A 23,436-nucleotide genomic window follows, 5' to 3' on the forward strand; every position below is an offset into this window, starting at 1 on the left:
AGACTGGTTAACACACTGAGGTCCAACACAAAATTCCCACAATATATATGACATGTATGGTTTTACTCAGGGATGTTTCCAACCTATCCGAATTTTTGGAATGTAGCGAGGAATTAGTTTTTATTTGTTTGCTAGATAGTATAAATGAATTTGAAAATATATTAGGTGGCCACTTTTGAAATCAGTTTGCAACCCCTTGTCGATGTAACTTGGCTTTAGTACCCCTTCTTTAGTAACTTGTCAGTTTCTTTTTGAACTGAATTAAGGCGCATGTTGCAATCAAAAGCGCTTGAACAATTGGTTGGGAAGAAAGCCAAACTGTAAGAAAGAAGACTACGCTTCCTTTTCAAGAGCAGCCAGCTCTTGCACGGTCCGTGTCAAAGCATCAACATGACCTTCAATTTTGTGCAATTGTTACATCATAGAACAGTTTCCCAGAGAGAGAAACTGTACAAGAAGTCATCCACTCAACTTCTGGAAAGCGTATTGATTGGCTGAAGTCACTGTCAGGATCATGACTCAATGTACGAAAAGGGGGTATTATGCTTCAATTACAAATAACATGAAACTGTTAAATGTATTACATTTATTCATTTACTGAATAGTGAAATGCATGATAGAATGGATGTGGCGAGGATAATGGAAGAGTCTAGGACCAGAGGTCACAGCCTCAGAATTAAAGGACGTTCCTTTAGGAAGATGAGGAGGAATTTATTTAGTTACAGCAGCTTTTTTCAACCGGGGTTCCCCGGAACGCTGGGGTTTCGCGAAAAATGGTGATAAATAGGCTAATCATATGTAAATGCATTTTTGAGTCATTTTTGTGTTTAATTTCATATTCGTAATTTTATTATACACATACTGCCATAATTAGCAACGTCTATTAACATATTTAGTGACGTCATATTTAGCGACATCTATATGGCGCCAGTGTGAAGCGGCCTTTAGTGGTCAGTGGACAGGAGCTGTACGTGACGGATTTGTGTATCATCAAGTGATTCACTTGAGTACAGTGATGCATTGTCTCCATCAGTCCTGTCTGTCTATGCTTCCTGCCGTGCAGGTACAGTCCCTCATTCACACACATTATTTAATCATTTTTACCCATCATTTAGGGATGTTATATGAATTTTTTTAAATCATATGTTTATGTTTATTTGTGTTAGTTTATTAAAAGTTTATTTATGTATGTTTTTGTTAGTTTATGAAAAGTTTATGTGTGTTGTTTTCTTTCTCACTCTCTCTCTTTCTCTCTCCTTCAAGGTTAGTTCTTCTGTTTGCCTTTATTTGCTTCAGTTTTGAACAAGCCGTTTGATTTCAGTCATTTTTTTTTTGCATTGTCAATAAACTTGAGAAAAACGTGTTATCAGAAAAATATATTATGTTTGTCTTATGAACTTTAAGTTTATGAAAGAGAAAGAAAGAGATTAATAAAGATATATAATAATTAGTATATAGGGGTTCCCTGAGACATGAACATTATTTCAAGGGTTCCGCAAGGGTGAAAAGGTTGAGAAACGCTGAGTTAGAGGGTGGTGAATCTGTAGAATTCATTGCCACAGAAGGTTGTGGAGGCCAAGTCAATGGATATGTTTTAAGGCAGAGATAGATTCATGATTAGTACAGGTGTCGGGAGTTAAGGGGAGAAGGCAGGAGAATGGGATAGAATGGGGTTGAGGGAGAGGAGATAGATCAGCCATGATTGAATGGCCAAGTAGACTTGATGGGCGAATGGCCTAACTCTGCTCCTATCACTGATGACCTTATGAACATTCACAACCAAAGCAAAGCAAGACTGTTAAAGTTGCTTTAAAAATGCAAGTTCCTTCTTGTGTGTGTTCTGTTCTTTTGCAGACCATTAAAAATCATTTATTTTGTTCTGTGATTGAACACAAGATTATCAGAAATATTCTGAGTTCTGAGCAGGAATTAAAAGTTACCTCCAGTACAGAGTAGCGAGATGTATCACAGAAATTTCGGACTCCAATTTCTGTGCCCATGTACCATCCATTGAAAGGACAAGCCGGAAACTCAAGGCCTCCGATATCCAGAAGCATGTTAGATACAGCTGGCAGGCAATACCACTTCAACTTCAGATCTTCAAACCATTCAAACCTAAAGGGTGTGGCAAAGGATACAAATTGCAAACAACCGCATAACATAAAACTTTTAAATTCCAGATATTTGTTGGGTTCCAAAAATTAATTATATCCAATTAATTTTGGGCGTAATTATTGGGGGGCACAGTGGCATAAAGGTAGAGTTGCTGCCTGACAATGCCAGAGACCCGGGTTCGATACTAACTATGGGTGCTGTCCATTTAATGAAACCCGTACGGAGTTTGTCCATTCTCCCCGTGAATTCTCCGAGCTCTTCGGTTTCCTCCCACACTCCAAAGACATACAGGTTTGTAGGTTAATTGGCTCGGTGTAAATGTAAAATAAATTGTCCCTAGTGTGCGTAGGGTAGTGTTAATGTTTGGGGATCGCTGGTTGGTGCGGACTCAGTGGGCCGAAGGGCCAGTGTCCATGCTGTATCTCTAAACTAAAACTAAACCAAATATATTCTGAATGTATGATGAAGTTCAGAGATGATGCCAACGTTCAAAGCTATTTCATTAATTCTACGGACATGGCTGGCTCTCCCATCACCATCACCCCTATGCAACCATGTCCTTCCCTCGCCCTGGGTCCTCTCCGTAGACTGTCACAGGATTTAGCACAGGGGGATCTACTGCAGGGCAATGCCTCAATGCTGAGTTTGAAGTTGACACTGATCAGCAATTTGGACTCAAAGGTGACTGTAACCACTAGCTCCTGACTGCAGGTTTTGTGTCTTTAGTTTACATTTTTACTTGCGTAAATATCCTCCCATTTTGTATTTTTAATTCTTCTCTTCTTCTATCACCGTGATGCTTGGGTGAACGTGGCCCTCAAACAACTGCTAATCTCCCTGTAGCTTGATGCTTGTGAGTTACCAGAGATTGCTGCCTCTCCCCACTCATTAGGTTGGGAGGCACAGTGACCGGGAACTGTACCTTAAAGGGGAAATCTATCTATTCATAGCAATTTAAATAATGGAAATGTGGAACATGAAAATACTGCAATCCGACTAAATCCTCATAAATATATTTGAATTAAATTCAGGGTAAACAAACTGTCATGAACAGGAATTCATTCATACATTCATTCAATCATCATACATTCATTCATTCATCATCATGCATTCATTCATTCATCCATTCATTCATTCATTCATACATTCATTCATTCATTCATTCATTCATTCATCATTCATTCATTCATTCAATCAATCATTCATTCATTCATTCATACATTCAATCATTCATTCATTCATTCATTCATTCATTCATTCATTCATTCATTCATCAATCATGCATTCATTCATTCATACATTCATACATTCATTCATTCATACAGTAATATTCATTAAAAAGTTCCATTTGAGAGTTTAGCAAAACTTTTAAACTCAAGAAATTATAATTCAAAGCTAGGTGGTGTTTCAAGACAGTGAGGGAGAGGTAATGAGGCTTCAGATGCAGGTTCAGTGCGTGAGGATTTGGCAGATGAAATGTAATGTGGAAAACTGTGAGCTCATCCAATTTAATGGAAACAAAAACTGGAGCATTTAATGAGATTTTAAAAAGGTTTTAGTGGAAGTGTTCTGATGCACTCGGCTGAGTTTATACAAGTATATGGTTCAAAGTTAATGTGCAGATACAGCTGGCAATTAAGGAAGTGAATGGTACATTGATCTTAATAGCAAGAGGATTTGAATACAACGGAAGAGAAGTCTTGCCTCAATTAGATGGGACGAGGTTACATGTGGAATATTGTGTCTGGGCCTGATTCTCCTCACCTAAGAAAGGACAAACTTGCAATTGAAGGGATGAAGCGAAAGCTCATCAAATTGATCCCTGGAGAGGTACGTTTGTCATATGAGAAGAGATTAAGCAGACTTCTAAACTCAAAAGTTTTGAGTTTAGAAGAATGAAAGGTGATCTCTGAAATGTACAAACATTTTCCAGAGTTTAGCAGAATAGATGTGGAGATGATGTTCAGAATCAAAGTAAGGCGTCAGCAATTTAGATTTCTTGACCCAAAACGTCACCCATTCCTTCTCTGTAGAGATGTTGCCTGTCCCGCTGAGTTACTCCAGCTTTTTGTGTCTATCTTTGGTTTAAACCAGCATCTGCAGTTCCTTCTTACACATTTAGATTTGAAGGATGGCTAATTTTTGGAGCTCACTACCAAAGAGCACTAGGAAGTGTCAGGTACTGAATATATTCAAGGCAGAGATAGATCAATCATTACACTTCGGAAGATCAAGGAACATGCGGATAGAGCAGGAAAATGTCAAAAGGGGATGTGGGGAGAAGGCAGGAACAGGGTACTGATTGGGGATGATCAGCCATGATCACATTGAATGGCAGTGCTGGCTCGAAGGGCTAAATGGCCTACTCCTGCACCTATTGTCTATTGTCTAAAAGATCAGCCATGACCTTATTTAATGCAGAGCAAGGCTACTCCTGTTTCTGTTTCTAAGTTTCTTATAATTTCATATCCATTATGGAACCCACTACAACATGTGAATTACAAATGCCAATAACAATTATTTTGTTTAATTGCTATCCTCACTCAGCCAATTTCAGCACAGTACATACCTGGGATGTGTGATGGGTACTTCCAAGATTAGTTCAGGAGTAATCTCAAATTGTTCAGGGTCATTTCCATTGGCCTGCAGCAGAAGAGGGAGGACATCAAATCGACCGTTTGGCCCCTTCCAGCCTTGCTGCATACAGACCTGCATTAAAAATAGTCAACAACAGCATTATACCACTTGGATATTCAATAATCATAAATAGGAATGGACTTGGAAGGTGGAACCAACTGATATACTAGACCTCGGTTAAATCCACTGAAGCAGGGTCTCCCATGATAGAGCCATCAGGTTGCCTGTAACCAGCATATCTTATAAATTGGCTGTTCCAGATTCTGAAATCATGCTTCTCATCTGTTCTTTGTGGGAATATTGTGATTGCTGACCTGCAAAATCATCGTTTTTATAAGTAACTAGACCAAGTGCAGACCCGTTGGGTCTGGTTCCCCAACGCGCGTTTGCGGAGGTGGGGGGAGGGGGGGCTGCGGCATCACATTCACACTAACCACCCCCCAAACACACAGGTGGGGAGAGGGGGGGAGCGGGAGACGGGGGTGGGGAGAGGGGGAGGGTGAGACGAGGGGGAGGGAGGGGAGAGAGGGGGAGGCGGAAAACGGGGAGGAAGGGAGGGAGAGGAGAGGGGGGGGGGAGAGAGGGGATGGGGAAACGGAGGAGAGTGGGGAGGGAGAGGGGGAGAGAGAGGGATAGGGGGAGTGGTGCAGAGAGAAGGGGGTGGGGGGGAGAAGGAGAAGAGGGGTGGGGGGGGGGGGGGAGGGGAGGAGGGAAGGGGGGGGGGGGGGGGGGGGGAGGGGGGGGGGGGGAGGGAGGGGGAGGGGGGGGATGGGACGGGGATAGGGGGAGGGGGGGGGGGGGGGGGGGGGGAAAGGGGGAGGGGGGGGGAAGAGGGAGGGGGAGAGGAGAAGGGGGGGAGAAAGAGAGAGAGGGAGAGAGGGGGAGAGGGGGGGGGGGGGGGGAGAGGGGAGGGGAGGGGGGAGGGGGGGGAGGGAGGGGGGGAGGGGAGAGGGAGGAAGAGAGGGGGGGATGGGGGGGGTAGGGGAGGGGAGAGGGGGAGGGAGGGAGGAGGGGAAGGAGAGAGGGGAAAGAGTGGGGTGGGGAGGGAGGGGGGGGGAAGGAGGGGAGAGAGGTGGGGGGGGGGGGGGGGAGGGGGAGAGGGAGGGGGGGTGGGGGAGGGAGGGGGGAGGGGGGTGGGGGATGGGGGGGGGGGGGGAGATAAGTAGAAGGAGAGGGGGAGGGAGGTGGAGAGGTGTAGGGGGGAGTGGTGGAAGAGGGACAGAGAGGTAGATGAAAGGGGGGGGGGAGAGGAAAGCGAGGGGGAGAGAGAGGGGTGGGGGGGGGGAGAGGTGTGGGGTAAGGAGGAGAGAGAAGGAGAAGAGTGGGGAGGAAGGAGGAGAGGGGTAGGGGGGGGGTGGAAGAGGGACAGGGGTGGTAGAGGGCGGGGGGAGAGAGATGGAGGGGGTGGGGGGGAGAGAGGGAACGGGGGGGGGGAGAGAGGGATGGGGGTGGGGAGCAGGAGGGGAGGAGAGGGGGAGAGGGGTGAGGAGAGGGAGATGGAGAGAGGGGAGGGAGGGAGAGAGGGGGGGGGAGGGGAGGAATGAGGGGGTGGGGGAGAGGGGGAGAGAGGGGAGGTGTGTGGAAGGAGGGGGAGAGTGGGGGAGGGAGAAGGGGTGGGAGAGAGAGGGATGGGGGGGGGAGGGAGGAGGAGGGGAGGAGAGGGAGAGGGGTGAGGAGAGGGAGATGGAGAGGGGGAGGAGAGAGGGGTGGGGGATGGGAGGAGAGAGGGATGGTTGAGGGGGGGGAGAGGTGTGGGGGGTATGGGGGGAGATGGGGTAGGGGAGGGAGTGGAGGAGGGAGATGGGGTAGGGAGGGAGGGGCGAAGAGTGTGGAGGGAGGGGGAGAGGGGTAGGTCGGGGGAGAGAGGGGAGGAAATAGTGGGGAGGGAGAGTGGAAGGGGAGGGGTAGGGACAGATCCATGGGAGGGGGAAGTGTGGATGGAGCGGGAGAAGGGTGGGGGGAGAGAGGGGAAAGAGTGAGGAGGGAGAGAGTGGGAGGGGGAGGGGGGAAAGAAGTGGAAGAGGGTCAGAGGGGGGGGGGGAGAGAGGGGGGAAGGGAGGGGGAGAGGGGGGGGGTGGGGAGGGAGAGGGGAGGGGGTAAGGGGGAGAGAAGTGGAAGAGTGGGGAGGGAGGGGGGGGGGGAAGTGGTGGAAGAGGGACAGAGGAGGGGGAGAGGGAGAGGAGATGGAGAGGGAGAGGAGAGAGGGATGGGGGAGGGGGAGAGAGGTGTGGGGGAGGCGAGGAGGGATGGGGAGGGAGGGGAGTTTTTTCTGCACCCTGTCCAAAGCCTACACAGCATTCCTGTAATAGAGCAAGCACACTAAACACCCGCTGTAGGACAGCAACTCTACCGCTGCTCCACTGTGCATCCTTTTATAAAGATAGGCAGATTAATAGGTCACCAACCTGAGATTTCCCTTGTTGGTTGCGTACTTGATGTGATTGCAAATATAGTTGAACATGCCGTGAGCAGTGGAACAATCGCGGGCATCAAAAACCTGCAAATATCACAGCAATTAATAACCTTAAAAAAATGTGTACCAATAAGATATTGTTGTTGTTTTTTATTTAAATTTGACTGTATTTTTTTGATAACTTATCTATTTCCTTCCATAACTTCATTGCTGTTACAGCACGTTACCAGATATATAGCAAACAGCATTGCAAGCAATTTATAGAATGTTTCCTAATGCTGGCGAAATTGAACTTTTGGTTCATTTTCAGTTTTTGCAGCAATTCCAGTCCAATTCTGCAAAGTACACGGGGAAAAGATTGTAGGTTCAGTTCCTAACTGTTAAATAGATCTCTGAAATATTATCTGTAGAATTTTCAGTATTTAAGAAAGTAAGCTTTCATCCTAGGGGATCATCATCAAAAAATTAACGAAATTCGTGCAAGAATGTCTCTCTGTCAGATACAGGCCATTTTCAGGAATGGATACTTGGTTCTTAGTTGCCATTTTTATATGTAACCATCATAAGATGTATCAATACAAGTAAGTCAGGTTGTGGTTAATTAGAAAATTAGAATTTGGGTTAGCTGAATAGATAATTGCAAAATAGTTATGAGTATCTTCATTGCATCCTAGGGAGCTGTGTTTGAGTTAGTTTAGAGCATTTCAGCCTCTGTGTTCTGGTATTTATATCTATCTCTGAGCACAACTTTACAACTTGCAATTTTAGCACCTGGAAACTTTGATTGTCCATTCATATTCAGAACTGTTTCACATATGATCATTGCTCATAGTACGTGTTCTATCTGTTGTAGATTAAGCTTAAGGAATAATAACATTGAGACTATCTCAGTGAACATGTCCTTTTGTGGACTTGGAGCGTGTTAGTTCCATACTTTGTAAAGTTTGACAAAAAGTTTTTTCAAATTGCATGTATCTGTTCCTTCAGTCTGACACTCCCCACAATGCTTGCCATGTAATAGCATAGTTTAAAGAACATTTCTGTTGCTTCAGGAGCCGATCTCAACCTGTAACTTGGACCACTGGATCCTCCCGATACAGCGGGCGGCATTCCTCCAGGCGTGTTTGGCTCCATAGATCAGCTCAGTATCTTTCAGTTGGTATGTTCCCATTGTTTCAATCTCCTTTGTCACATTCTCCATCCTTTGAATGTGAGCCTTAGATCCATATCTGTTCCAAAACAAAGAGCTTTATGCTTGTTATGAATAAATGTATAAAGGGTATACACATTCGCAAGACTAAAGCCCCTGTCCCACTTTCCCGAGTTACTCATGAATTCTCCCGAGTTTTCCACTTGATTCAAACTCGGGGAATGTCCGTAGTGAGTCCGTGGATATATCGTAGCGCTCGTAATGCCTGCCGTACGTACTCGGAGCATCAGGAAAGTCGGGACGTTTTTTCAGCATGTTGAAAAATGTCCACAAGTAAAATAAATAGCCCCGAGTACCTATGGCTGGCATCTCCGAGTTTGAATCAAGGGGAAAACGCGGGAGAATTCGTGAGTAACTCGGGAAAGTGGGACAGGCCCTTAAAAATTCAATTTTCCAAAATACAGATAACACTCAAAGACACAAATTAATTTCTGATACTGAACTCACACCCATTGTGGTTTCAGAAATGCACAAGGTGTCCAAATATTGAAGCTGGTGTACTTTGATAGTACCCATCATGATATCACAACTTTAGCATTTTGGCATCATTGTGGCCCAGTTGGGAGATTCTGGGACTAGAGAATGGAAGGTTTCTCACAATCAGACATTCCACAGTTAATTGAGACTGTGGTGGTGTTGATCTACTGAACTGCAATCTGGACATTTAAAAAGTCCATCACTCCCACCCTTAACACATATTGTACATCTCCATTTCCATTTCCAACTCAATGTAATTCATAGACTTTCACAAGAAAAATATTAAAAATCCTTAGTTTTGCCCAATGTATCTCAAGGAAATGAATTATTATATTATAATTTAATATTACAAAGGTTCTTTCAGCTATCAGGAAGTGAAGGGATTTTCATCAAATCTGAATGTTTGTATTTCATCTGAGAACCTGGACACAAAATGATCATGCTTAACGCACCTATCTACCTAATAAAAAATCTTCCATTGCTTTCCAACCTTGAATGATTGTTCATTCAATCCTCCAAATCTCCCCGGAAGGTGAGCATTATATGAATGAATGAATGAATACGTTTATTGCCATTGCACAATACTGTGCAACAAATTTCACAATGGATCACAGTGTTACTGTGTCACTGCATGAGGAAATGGAGTGGGCATAATGTGATTGGAGCTTTGCTATAGATTAAAGAGGGTGGAATTGCTTCCTTTGGAGAGGAGACAGATGAGGGGAAATTTGATAGATGTAAAATTATAAAAGATTTAGACAAAGTGAACAGGGGGAGAACAACACTATTGGTGGAGGGGTCGAGGACCAAAGGTCACAGATATAAAATAAAGGGGAAGAGAATTAACAATAACATGAGGGAAAGCGTTACCACACTGTGTGCTATTGGAATTTGGAAGGAACTGCCTGCAAATGTAGAGAAAGCAGCTTTGATTATGACATAAACGAGGAAACTGGATAAATATATGGTGACAAAAAGATTGCTAAGTTATGAGGTCAGGGATTGGAACTGATGGGTTGCTGATAGAGGTAGAAAGGTGGCACAGTCATGATGGGCTGAATGTCCTCCTTTATTGTTGTTATCATTTGATGATGCTATGATTAAACACAATCACTCAAATTTAATTCAGGCAGATTTAGAAGCTTCCAGGTGAAGTAGGAATGTATTGCATAATTGCCTTTTGATGGATGTATAATATTGGTCTAAAAATTCCACTGCCAGTGGTAGGAGGTTCTCTTTCGTACGAGCTTTACTTGGTTTCTTTACATGTTGGCTTGGCATCATAATTGATCCTAAGCACAATTGCTCTCTGCAGCCGGTTGCCTGTAAGCACAGAAGAAGTTGAAACACAGAACAGCGGCATATGCACCAAAACAGTGCCTGTGAAGGCCACAATTTCAGACTCTAACAAGTGAACCTTACCACTCCAGAGTTCAAATGCAGTGTATCATTTAAAACAGCGCCTGTTTCCCAGTTCTTTATCTTAACAAACCGGGGAGATTTGGATGGGCTGTCATTTGGCGATTTCTTTGTAGGTGATACTTGCACGGGAGAAACTACCTGAAATAAATAAAACCAATGATTGATTTGAAATCAGCACATATACAAAATACAATACAATACAATATTTATTCCATATCATTTGAACCTCAATGAGGCTCAAATGAAACTCAGTTTCCACAGCCATACAAACAAAGACAATTCCTACAAGACATATGCACAATTCAATTTACACAAACATCCATCACAGTGAATCTCTTCCTCACTGTGACGGAAGGCAAAGTATTTTCTCTCCCCTGCACCATTTCTCTCCCGATGTCGAAGCCCCAGGCAGGCGATGGTAAGTCCCACAGCCATTTTAAACCGCGCCTGGTGATGTACGGCCCCGCTCCAGGTCCAAAAGTCGCAAAGTTGGAGCCCCCGGCGGGCGCTGGAATGTCCCGCGGCCATTAAAGCTGCGCCGAGCAAGGTACGGCCCCACTCCGGGTCGTTCCAATCCCGCGACACGGGCGGGAGAAGTTGTGTTGCGGGAGCTCGGAAAAGCGGTCTCCACCAGGCACCCTCGAGCTCCCGATGTCCCGATAATAACATTTATCGCTGAAGAGTCAGTGCTAATACTTGGATCAACATTTTAAAATTTGCAGCTCTGATTTAAAGCTAAAGTAGTCAATATTTCCCAACCACAGGAACAAACTTCAAATCTCGATTAGGTTGGAGGGATAAAAGTTTTAGTTCTGATGCTCTTCAAATAGTTTGCACCCAGCCAACCTAGCCTGAGGAGTTGATCTATTGGAATACAATTATGTAGCCAATTAGAAAAAAAAATATCCATGATCAAATAAGAATCTTTGGGGTGGTTCCATAATGGGAGAGTTCTTTGTAAAGTTAGCATTCATCAACCGCCGCTGGGGAAAGCACTTGGAGACAAAGGCAAATGTAGAATGAAAGATAGAATGTTTAAGAAAGAACTGCAGATGCTGGTAAAATTGAAGGTAGACACAAAATGCTGGAGTAACTCAGCGGGTGGGGCAGCATCTTTGGAGAGAAGAATTGGCCATGAAAGATAGAATCAATGATAACACAGGCAATAAAAGAGAAAATATTTCATTTTTAGATTTCATGCAAGATTTTGTCCTGAGGGTATTTTCTATTTTGCAAATAATGTAAATGTCAATCACAGAAATGGAACACCAAAGAGTGTTTTAATATCCTTGTTAGTGCTTCGCTAAAACCTGCAAACCCAGTATTTCTTGCCATGCAATCCTAAATGTCAACTGAATGATCTATTATTTGTAGGTGATACTTGAACCAGAGATCAGTTTTTTGTCAATTCACTCCACTTGAGATTATAAAATGTTTGGGGAGCAGGCAATATCCCAGCTATGACACTGAAGATATATGCACCCCAACTAGCTTCATCCCCAGCCAAGCTGTTCCAGAACAGATACAACACTGGCATTTCGCTGACATTATGGAAAATTGCTGAGGTTTGTTCTGTCCAAAGTTTAAACTGGTTAATTGGTCTACAAAATCATCACAAGAGAAGGTGTCATCAAAGCTGCTATCAAACTGACTATCCAATAACCTGCATAATTAGTTTTTCACTCCACGTCTGGTTTCGCAGCCCTGATTCAAAAATGGGCCACTGAAGGAAATCTCAAAGGTTAGCTGCCGTCAATATTAAGGTACGTTTTGACAAGAGCCTGCTATTGAGCAACACTGGTAAAATGAAAGTCAGTGGACATTAATAAATCAACCAGTGGTTGCAGTCAGATCTCCCACTAAAGTAGACGCTTGTTGATCTTGGTAGTCGATCATTCTAGCCCTAGGACATTGTTCAGCCCAAGCAACTTTAACTGTTTCATCAATGACTCTGGGGTGGAAGATTGCAACCTTCACGTGGCCCGCCCTGTTTCGACTAATGCAATCAACTCGACGTGCACAAACGGAAGATCAAATAGAACAAGTTGTCCAACAACTTTAGGCTGTGCACGCCACACGAAAGAAAATCAATGACTCTCCTTCATGCATGAGCTGCAGATAGCAACATAATTTGAAGGTGAAAAGTAGAGAGGACAAAGGATTTCATAAGGTCATGTCATAAGGAATAGGAATAGAATTAGGTCATTCGACCCATCAAGTCTACTCCGCCATTCAATCATGGCTGATCTATCTCTCCCTCCAAACCCCATTCTCCTGCCTTCTCCCCATAACCTCTGACACCTGTACTAATCAAGAATCTACCTATCTCTGCCTTAAAAAAATATCCATGGACTTGGCCTCCACAGCTTTCTGTGGCAAAGAATTCCAGAGAGTGGAATCTGATAAGAAGGGAAGGTGAAATCTGGACCCAGAGAGAGGGTTGGTGGGGGGATGGTCACAGGGAGGGGAGATAATAGTGGACCTGGACAGTTGGTATGAAAATGGGAAGGGGAATTGAAATGGCTTGCAATCGGTCATCTGATCTCAGATCGGCTTGATCTCAGTGGTGTAGTGTAGAGCAAGACATATTGAGAGAACCAAATGCATTGGGCAAGGCTAGACGAGAGGCACATAAACCTCCTTTAAAATTGGAAGGCCCTTGAATGGAGGTGAGGGAGATGTTATTGGGACAGGAAAGAGTGGTCTCTGCAGAACGAATAAAGGGGTGGAGAGGTAAAGGTATCACCAGTGGTGGGATCACATTGCAGCTGGTGGATATGTCAGGGAATTATATGCTGGATGCGAAGGCTGGTGGGGGTGAAAGGTAAGAACCAGGAAAACTCTATTTTTTTCTGTTTGGAGAGGGGGCAAGAGCAGAACTGCGGTGAAAGGAAAAGACAGGGGTGAGGGATCGATCCACAATTTGGGGGGAGAGGGGGGGGGGGAAACCATGCTTACTGCAGAAAGACGACACTAATGTCCACAAGTGGAAAACCTCATCTTGAGAGCGGATGCGACAGAGACAGTGAAACTATGAGAAAGGGATGACATCCTTGCAAGAGACAGAGTGAGAGTAGGTGTAGTCTAGGTACCCATGGGATTCAATGAGTTTTGGTTGATATCTGTGGGAAGTCTGCCTCCTGAGATGGAGAAAGAAAGTGGAGAGAGATGTCAGGGATGGTCCAAGGGCATATGAGGGCAATGTGAATGTTGGGTGGCAGAGGTGATGAAATTGACAAGTTCTGCAAGAATGCAGGAGGCAACCCCTATGCAGTTATTGCTGTGGTGGAGAAAGAGTTGGGCGGTGGTGCTCGAGTATGTCTGCCAATGCAAACGTAGCTGGGACCTGTAGGACTGCCCCTGTTACATCTTTGATTTGAAGAAAGTGAGAGGATTCAGAAGAAAAGCAGTTGAGGGTGAGCTCAAGTTCTGCCCGGCAGAGCGACCTGAAGAAGGGTCCTGACCCGAAACGCCACCTATCCATGTTCTCCAGAGATGCTGCCTGACCCGCTGAGTTACTCCAGCACTTTGCCTCTTTGCAGGAGCGTATTCATTGAAAGGAACTGGTTGGCACTCTGTCCTACCAGGCTTGCCTGATAAAAAAATGAAAGCATTCAGGGGCTGGACGTGCTTGGTGAAATCAAGAGCAGTGGTGAAAGAGCTAATAGTCAAATCTAAAATGGAGTTGTCCTTCTACAAAAGCATGGAATAGTAAAACAAAAGAATGGCACGGTGCCAAGTCTGAATGACTTTGTAAATTATATGGAACACAATATGGAGGACAGGTTGTCTTTTCAATAAAGACATTAAGATGGCAGCCTGCATAATAACATGTGCTTCTTCAAGGCCATAAAGAAGCTAAGATTGAAAAAATAGCTGACGCTCCAGAGATAAGTAATAACTTGTCATTGGATGAGCTCAATTTGGACCCAGCTTTCCTATATTGTGAAAGGCTACAGAATCTTTCAGTCATGCCATATTCAGACTTGGTAGGAGTGCTTTACTGATAAGAAAAATGTATAATTGTGCTAACTCGCCTTTGTTCTGTGAATGGGAGCCCGAGCAGCAATGTACAACGTTTGTGCTCATTGTAGATTTTTGCCACTTCCGATTTTGCCACTTAAAGATTGCCATGGTCTACCTTCAACGTTTGTTGCTATCTGCTTTTTAAGAAACTAACTTTGACAGTGGGAGCCAAGGAATTGGGAGTTATTAAACTGGCAGAGAGCATGGGAGGTGGCTCAGATGTAGAAGAGAAGGGGCTGAGCAACAGCAACAAAGTGTTGAGATATGAAGAGATGATTTCAATGGCACTAAAGCAGGCAGAAGCAAATGTCCAACCATTACTGTCCTGCCTGTGAATCTCTGTGATTCTTTGTGTTCAGGAATCCAACATCTGTAGTTCTTTGTGCAATAGAATAGTAAGATTAAACGAGTACTTACCAGTACGAAGTTTGATCTGTATTTTATGAGGAGTTACGATGAGGGATTAAGTGAAGAACCCACCCAGCGCGCAGGCGCGGCATACTTCCAAGCAGCGGTGTGGAATCACAGATAGACACTAGTTGAAGTAAAGATAGTGAAGACCAACGAGACATTAGTCCGAATTTGATCTATATAATGAGGGTGGGAGCGGAGGGCACGTAATCCCTCATCGTAACTCCTCATAAAATACAGATCAAACTTCGTACTGGTAAGTACTCGTTTAATCTTACTATTTTACTTCGGAGTCACGTGAGTGACTACGTGAAGACTTCAAAGGTCTGTGATTTCAAACCGTGTAACAGTTATATCACTCACTGCCGAAAGATCATCGAGGGAGGAAGTGGTAGCTAGAGACCAACAAGTTTGTTTAGTTATAAAAGAAATATTTATTAACTATAACAAAAAACAAAATAGCTCCCATGGGCTTTAAATCATAACTTTGCGGTTTTTAAAAACGGTATCCGCAAAGACGTCCTGTTCCATCAGCGGTTTGTTGTAAAATCGTTGGAATGTCGATTCCCTTGACCATCCCGCTGCTCTGAGGATGTGGTCGAGGGGAACCTGCATCCTATCCGCCGCTGAGGTGGACGCTGCCCTGGTTGAATGGGATTTAAAAGCATTTGTGTTAATCCCTGCCATGCTGAGGACCTGTTTCAACCATCTGGATAATGTTTGGCTGGTTACCCGTCCAAAAGGCTTTCTGTGGCTAACCCATAAGGCTTTCTCTCTCCCTCTTAGCGTTTGGGTTGTGTCTAGATAATGATGAAGGTGGGTCACCACACACAGCCTAGGTTCTGGAGGGTAAGCCCGGAAGATCAACGGGGAGTTTGATGTACCTGGTCTACTTTGTTTTACCAACCCCGGCATGGTGAAAGTAATGGTATCTGGGGTGGTCACCATGTAGTTCAGATTTAGCTGATGGAGCGACTGAACCCTTTGAGCTGAGACAAGCGCCATGAGCATGAGGGTTTTGTAAGTGGCCTGTCCCAGGCTCAGGGATCCCACCGGAGGCCAACCTCGAAGGTGTGTGAGAACTACACTCACATCCCACATGTGAGTGTATCTAGGTGTAGGGGGTTTGGTATTAAAGATCCCCTTAAGGAGTCTGATGACTAGAGGGTGGGATCCCACACTATGCTGTTCTATCGGCATGAGGTATGCGGACAGTGCGCTCCGAGCCGTATTGATGGCACTGTAGCTCATCTTGAGATCATGGTGCAGGTGGGCCAGGAACTCCAGCACATCCGAGATCGAAGTCGTCTTGTAGGATGTCCCTGCGTCCAGACAGTACTGTTCCCATTTCCTGATGAAGGTCAGGTACTGTTTCTTGGTGGAAACTCGCAGGGATGCCGACATGGTGGTGATTGTTCTGTATGATAACCCCAATCCCCGGTAAGGCCTGTTCAAAATCTGGAAACCAGGAGTTTCAATTTTTGGTGGCATGGATGGCTAAAGCCAGTTACCGGGTGAGTCAATAATTGGGGGTGGTGTTGAAGGACCATTGGTGTCTCTACCACCATGTCGTGGAACATTGGGAACCATGGTTGGGTAGGCCAGTCGGGCACGACCAGAATGCCAGAGGCTGAGTCTGCCTGAATTTTCTGGAGTACCCGACTGATGAGGCAGAAGGGAGGGAAAGCATAGAAAAAGAAATTTCCCCAGTCCAGCGTGAAGGCATCTACCGCTGCTGCCTCTGGGTCTGGTTCCCAAGCCACATACATGGGTAGTTGGTGATTTAACCTAGACGCAAACAAATCTATATCTGGCGTACCATATTGCTTGATAATTTTAGCAAATAATTTTGGGTCCAACATCCATTCGATGTTGTCGTTGAATTTTCGTGACCTGGTGTCCGCCACTAAATTTAGCTTGCCTGGTAAATAGGCAGCTGATAGCCAAATATGTCTCTCGACACACCATTGCCAGATTATAGCAGTTAATTTGTCGCATGATACTGATTTAATGCCACCCATGTGCTGGATATAAGATACTGCCGTAGTGTTGTCGATCATAATTCTAACATGCACGTGCCGCATACCAGATGCATATGCTTTTAGCCCATAAAAGGCGGCGAGCATTTCCAAAAAGTTAATGCCCAGTGATTGTAGTAGCGATGCCTCTGAGTTAGTCCATCTGCCACCTGTGCTGTCTATGGAGTTAGTAGCTCCCCAGCCTAAAGCACTGGCATCCGTTGCAATGGTTATGTTAGGATTGGTTACGGTGATAGGACTGTGACTGTGCCAAATATTGTCAACCCACCACTGAAGTTCTGATTTGGCTTCAGCGGGTAAATCCATTTTGCGATCATAATGCCCCCTATGAAGGCGTAATGCATGAGTCCTTGCTCTTTGTAGATTTTGATAATGCAAGGGCCCATGTTGGGCAGCCGGAAATGCTGCTACTATAGAGGCAATAACTCTGGCTACATGCCGTATTCTAGGTTGCGGTGTAGCAATTAAATGGCTACAAGCTTCAATGAGTGAAACTGTTTTGTTTCTGGGCAGAGTGACAGTCATGTGAATCGTGTCAATAGTGAAGCCTAAGTAATCCATGTTAGTAGTAGGCTCCAATATTGATTTATCTGGGTGAAGGATAAAACCCAAAGTTTCAAGGAGTTGTTTAGTGGCTAACACTCCTGCGACAGCTTGTTCCCGTGTTCTTCCTAATATGAGAACATCGTCCAGATAGGCCACTACTAAATGTTTTAGTTCTCTCAATTTCTTCATGGCCACTTTAAGAATTTTCGTAAATAGTCTGGGAGCTGTCGTTAAACCATTGGGCAAAGCTCGGTACTGCCATAGCTGGCCCCTCCAGATAAATTTCAGATATTTAAAGTAATCTTTATGAATGGGTACCAAATAGTAAGCATCTTTGATATCTATGCTTGCCATGTAGTATCCCTTGGAGATCAGTTGTCTGGCAGTGACAAATGTCTCCATTTTGAAATGTTGATACTCAACAGACTGATTGAGTGATGTCAGATCAATAATAATGCGACATCCACCATCTTTTTTGGTTTTGAGAAAAATATTGATACAAATTCTTGCGGCTCGTGTGTGGGTCATTTCTATGATGCCTTTAGCCACGAGCCGATCAAGTTCAGCTTGTCCTTCTACCTTCTCAACTGCCGAGGGAAGGAACACCCTTTGGGGCATGTGCTGAACTGGCGGTTCTACGCCTGGTTTGAACTCAATCTTGTATCCACTAATACTGTTGAGTATAAACTGATTGTTAGTAAGGGAGCACCAAACATGCTTGAAGAACCTCAAACGTCCCCCTGTTAATACTACACCCTTTGTCTGTGTATGTTGACAGGAACCAGACCCACCTACCTCCATGTTCACTTGTGGGGTCGTTTCCGGTGGGTCTGGCCCAAGGTTGTCCGTGTTGGTGCTGCGGTGGGGCGGCGCATCTTCCCACGGCTCCGCCCTGGGCCCCGCTCTAAAAAAGAGCACTGGGGGTAGTGGGAGGCGGTCACCAGGCTTTCACCAGCTCGGTATCTGCTGGTGGCTGCCGAGGCGTGCGGCCAACTGGGCGTCTTCACCCTGCTTGGTCCTGGCCCTGCCCTCATGAGGCCTACTGGTTTTGCCGCCTCTTCCAACTCCTTGAGCCTTTTGGCCAGATCCGCACCAAATAGCAGCGCCTGTCGTTCGGGCGCTGGAGCTTTACAGAGGCCGGCATATGTTGGGTTGAGGGCAGGCCTGATGTTGTCCCGCCGTAGGTTGTTTAGCTCATACGTGGTGCTGCACATCAGTGCGAGGGCATCCTGCTGGGGTATGGTCAGGTCTTCATCCCCAACGGACCGAGCAAAGGCGGTGACGGCCTTCTACCTTCTCTGTTGTTGGACAGCCTGTTTATAGTTGCCGCCATTCTGGGTGGCAACACCATCCCAGTTGTTGGTGGTGCCGCATATCGGCCCACTACACCCAGTAGCTCTTCTTCCGGCACGCCCGGCATGCTGACGATATCCTCCGCCTGCCCTTGGGATAGGCCAGCCCAGTCCTGGCCTCCCTTACTGCCCTCGAATATAGAGGGTACAGAAGGGTGTGGAGAGGAGGAGGCCAAAGCCCGTCCTCCTGGGAGATGCCGCATCTCCTCATTAATCATACGCTCGAGGAGCTGCCTCATGCAGCTTATCCGAGCGTCTCCCCTTTTCGGTGGGGGAGAGTGTTCCCGTTCCTCCGATTCATCGGAGGACACCGGCCGGTCGGTTTTCTGTGTCGCCTTCCTCCCTGTGCGGGGCGTTGAGATCTGCAGCACTGGGGGCGGCTCGGTGTCGGGTGAGCGGGAGCGTTGAAAAAGCTCCTCCGCTGCGAGAGGCTGCCGTCCCGCTATGGACCCGTCCTCGGGTGGAGTAGGGCAGGCAGTCCTCCTGGCTGGTCGCTTGCGAGAGGCCATTATTCTCTCTAGCGCGACTCTGTAACAAAAAAGGCACTTACCTGAGGTCTCGTCTTTATGCTGCAGCTGGAGAGCCTGGCTCCAGCTGCTGCCGCTGTTGCACTGCTGACGTAATGCCGCGCCTGCGCGCTGGGTGGGTTCTTCACGTAGTCACTCACGTGACTCCGAAGTAAAATGATGTGATTGAACCTGTATTTTGTAAATTATTTCCATGGATTCTTGGAACACAAGCGCAACATGCTTAGGTCATGGGCCTGTCCCACTTAGGCGACTCTTTAGGCGACTGCCAGGAACTAGTTTTAATGGAATTCACGTACGACACCTACGTCAACCTACAACAGCAAACATTTTGGCGGAGTCGCCTGTAGTCACCTAAAAAATCGCCTAAGTGGGACAGGACCACTCTCTTAGCCATTTAGTACAAAGTCTGGAAAAGGATTTCAATCCTTGCATTTCTTACCATTAAGCAATAAAACATTAATTAATTATCAATCATGCATAACCTGTACAATAACTGAATTCTATTTATATCATGAGTCATATATTTATAGATTATATTTAATATATCAGAGGCATCAGTTAGAGCTAGGTTGAATTATTTTACCTGTTCTGAGTGAGAATTAGGAAGAACTGCTGGCAGATCATTAGGGGGTCTGTCATTCTCACTTTGTAGATCCAGGCACTCTTGGTTTAAGTCCGCCATACCCCTGTATGTGAACATTGTATTTATTAGTTGAGTGATTTTAAATAAGTCTTACACCACATTTCTGATTCATCATTGCTTAATGAGAGAAATAAATAGGAAGAGAACTTTGGAAATGAAGTCAAACACACACCCTTTGTCAAACTGTTCATTACCTGCTGCAGATCAAGTATAATTCTTGAGGAAATTCTTTCCATTCATATGATGTAGGTTCAAACTTCTGTGTATATTGGAATATTGTTGAAGATTCACAAACACCACCCAGGGTTGTCAAATTAATTAATCACAAGTGTTGGAGTGTTATAATAAAAAGGAACTGCAGATGCTGGTTTATACTAAAGATAAAAACAAAATGCTGGAGTAACTCAACAGGTGAGGCAGCATCCATGGAGAAACTGGATAGGTGATGTGTTGGGTTGGGACCCTTCTTCAGTGATTGTAGGGTGAGGGGATGGGGTAACTGGAAGCAAGAAACAACGAGGAAAAATCAGGGCCAGCCACAGATGACCTAAGGCAGGGAGGCTTCCTGGTGGGTTGATTTCCTGGAGTTTTGGTCCACTGGGTTCAGTTTTGTCCACCCAGCTATTTGAAAGACGCCATTAAACTGGAAAGAATGCAGATAAGCTTTACAAGGATTTAGCCAGAGCCCGAGGCATTAACTAATAGGGAGAGGTTGACAGGCTGGGAATTCTTCCTTGGAGAGGAAAACATTGAGAGGTGACCTCAAAGAGGTGTATAAAATCATGAGAGACATAATTAATATGAATGTGCATAGTATTTTATACCATAATTGGGGAATCAAGAACTAGAGAGCATAGGATTACAGTGAAAAGGGAAGGATTTAATAGGAACCTTAGGGGCAATTTTTCATACAGAGGATGATATGTACATGGAATGAGCTGTCAGAGGAAATGTTTGTGCAGATATAATAAGAGTATTTAAAATACATTTTGTCAGATACATAAATAGGAAAGGTTTAGAGGTATATGGGTCAAATGCAGACTATTGCGATTAGCTTAGATGGGCATGTTAGTTGCCATGGACAAGTTGGAATGAAGAGGCTGCTTCTATGTGGTATGATTATCTGATTGTAAGATTCTGTCATTTCACAGCTGTGCCACTCAACCTATTTGAAGGAAAACACTTCACATAAATCTAAATTATTTTACTATCATGTTGGTTAGAACAGGTGTGAAACATTATGGGGAGAAGGCAGGAAAATGGGATAAGGAGGCAGAGATCAGCCATGATTGAATGGCAGAGTGGACTCAATAGGCCAAATGGCCTAGTTCTACTATAACTTGTGAACTTGTGAACCTATGATGGAAGATAAGTGTTGACACCAACTACACAACAAGAAGATGAGGAAAGAAACCAGTTTAGACATCTTCTATGAAGTATTCACCATGAGTAATTCACACTCCCATAGTTCCCCTTCCTTCTGTCACTGCCCATCAAAATCTGTTCAACCACAGTGCAAAACTAAAATTCAATCTAAAATGTGTGACGTTACACCACAGTGCAAATGCCATTGCTTATTTAGCTGATGGAATAGCAAGGATAGGAGAATGGGGCTTATCGTTTTCAGAGGGTCAATGGAAGACAACATAGCAATCAGTTGTCATGGAAACATTAAAAAAGCAGCAGAAAAAGCATTTGAGGACAGCTAAGTAGTGTTTTGGAGTAAAGGGTAGGATGTAAGATTAAAATAGACAAGTCTTTAAAAGATTTGGAACAGGGACAATAAACTGAATGACGTTCTGTGCTGTAAGATTCCATAAATTATTTCAGGTTGGTGGTATAGGGAGCAACAAGATAAAACTTAGGAAGATTAAAGGTTTCAAAAGCAACCAGACAAAGTATCATTAACTAATGGAATTTTGTGCTGTTGGAACGAAGGCAATAAAAATATCAGATAGATTAACAAGATGGAGGGCGATGAGGGATTGTGGATAGTTCTGGATGCTGTGAAAAAGATCGAAATCTATCTTACAAAGAGTCTGAATATTTTTCCTGTCTGTTTTCTTCACAGAGGCAAATGTCTTAATGGACGGGTCTTTGGTATAACTGGACCAACCGATTTTCTGGAATTTTGGGTGTTACTCCTATAAATACCCCAACATGGATTCATTGGAATTTTTACATGTTATTTCGAGATATAATCAATTTTCCAGTGAGGCTGGGTGGGTTTAAAGGGAGTTTATTGGCTCACATTCTAGAGCAATTGATTGAATCAGATGCTGGACCATCCATGGTTTATGGCGGCACGGTGGCGCAGCGCAGCGGGACATCCCATGGCCCAGGAGCCATCGCCCTACAATGGTGGACATCATTGATAATATCACCACTGTCTTCTACATATATGCATAGACTTTGGTCAAGCGTGGAAAAGGGTATTTGAAAATCATATTCTCAGAGCAGGCATTAAGGTATCATGTTTGTCTACTCAGCAATAATCCCTGCCTTTTCTAAAAGGATCGGAGATGTTGACTGCCCATAACAAGGTACTGGAAAAATACCGCAAATGTTGCTTCCACAAAATCCTCTAAATTCTGTGGAAGGACATTTATTTGCAGCCAACATCTCCGGCTTTGGCAGCCTATTGTTGGCTACAGTGGGCTGAGTAAGATGTTTGCATGTCCAACAGGTCTCCTGATCTGAGTAAAGACATTCTTGCCATAGAGGGAGTACAGAGAAGGTTCACCAGACTGATTCCTGGGATGGCAGGACTTTCATATGAAGAAAGACGGGATAGACTCGGCTTGTACTCGGTAGAATTTAGAAGATTGAGGGGGGATCTTATAGAAACATACAAAATTCTTAAGGGGTTGGACAGGCTAGATTCAAGAAGATTGTTCCCGATGTTGGGGAAGTCCAGAACAAGGGGTCACAGTTTAAGGATAAGGGGGAAGTCTTTTCGGACCGAGATGAGAATTTTTTTTTTTCACACAGAGATTGGTGAATCTGTGGAATTCTCTGCCACAGAAAGTACTTGAGGCCAGTCCATTGGCTATATTTAAGAGGGAGATAGATGTGGCCCTTGTGACTAAGGGATCAGGGGGTATGGAGAGAAGGTACACAAAAATGTTGGAGAAACTCAGCGGGTGCAGCAGCATCTATGGAGCGAAGGAGATAGGCAACGTTTCGGGCTGAAACCCTTCTTCAGACTGAGAGAGGGCAGGTACAGGATACTGAGTTGGATGATCAGCCATGATCATATTGAATGGCGGTGCAGGCTCAAAGGGCCGAATGGCCTACTCCTGCACCTATTTTCTATGTTTCTGTAACATTTCTGAAAGTGACACAATATTCTGAGCTCTAGCCTGGGTGGAGATTGCCAGTCGACAGAGGAAGAGATTTAAGATTACTTTCAAATATGTCCTTGATAATTTGTAGTATTCCTACTGACTCCTCAAAGTGAAGGAGAAACATTTAGGATGGCACTTGTGGTGCCATGTGGTGGAACATGCACAATCTCCCCTGCTACCTAATAACCCATCCCCATAATATGACCCATCTACTTAAGAGACTGCTGTTCCCACATTGACCTCAATAGCCACCCTAAAACCACAAAAC

At 44.7% G+C, this 23,436-nt stretch overlaps 1 protein-coding gene across 2 annotated transcripts in view; it reads right to left on the reverse strand.

Moving 5' to 3' along the window:
* Positions 1-22,186, reverse strand: part of nos1 (nitric oxide synthase 1 (neuronal)) — a 71,857-nt gene extending 49,671 nt beyond the window's left edge. Inside the window, exons 1-8 of one of the 2 annotated variants that reach the window (XM_055655589.1) lie at positions 19,762-22,186; positions 10,275-10,412; positions 10,030-10,175; positions 8,232-8,394; positions 7,158-7,249; positions 4,925-5,066; positions 4,685-4,824; positions 1,941-2,115 (exon numbers count right to left, since the gene is read on the reverse strand). In XM_055655589.1, the coding sequence (XP_055511564.1) occupies positions 1,941-2,115; positions 4,685-4,824; positions 4,925-5,066; positions 7,158-7,249; positions 8,232-8,394; positions 10,030-10,175; positions 10,275-10,412; positions 19,762-19,878 (1,113 nt within the window). In that variant the 5' untranslated portion in view covers positions 19,879-22,186. Of the gene's footprint in view, positions 1-1,940; positions 2,116-4,684; positions 4,825-4,924; positions 5,067-7,157; positions 7,250-8,231; positions 8,541-10,029; positions 10,176-10,274; positions 10,413-19,761 lie in introns of those variants that run through there. The other variant, XM_055655588.1, reaches the window with a different exon arrangement.
* Positions 22,187-23,436: the final 1,250 nt, after the last annotated feature.

The sequence above is a fragment of the Leucoraja erinacea genome, chromosome 25, assembly GCF_028641065.1.
Source record: "Leucoraja erinacea ecotype New England chromosome 25, Leri_hhj_1, whole genome shotgun sequence".
In the NCBI taxonomy this organism is placed as follows: domain Eukaryota; kingdom Metazoa; phylum Chordata; class Chondrichthyes; order Rajiformes; family Rajidae; genus Leucoraja; species Leucoraja erinaceus.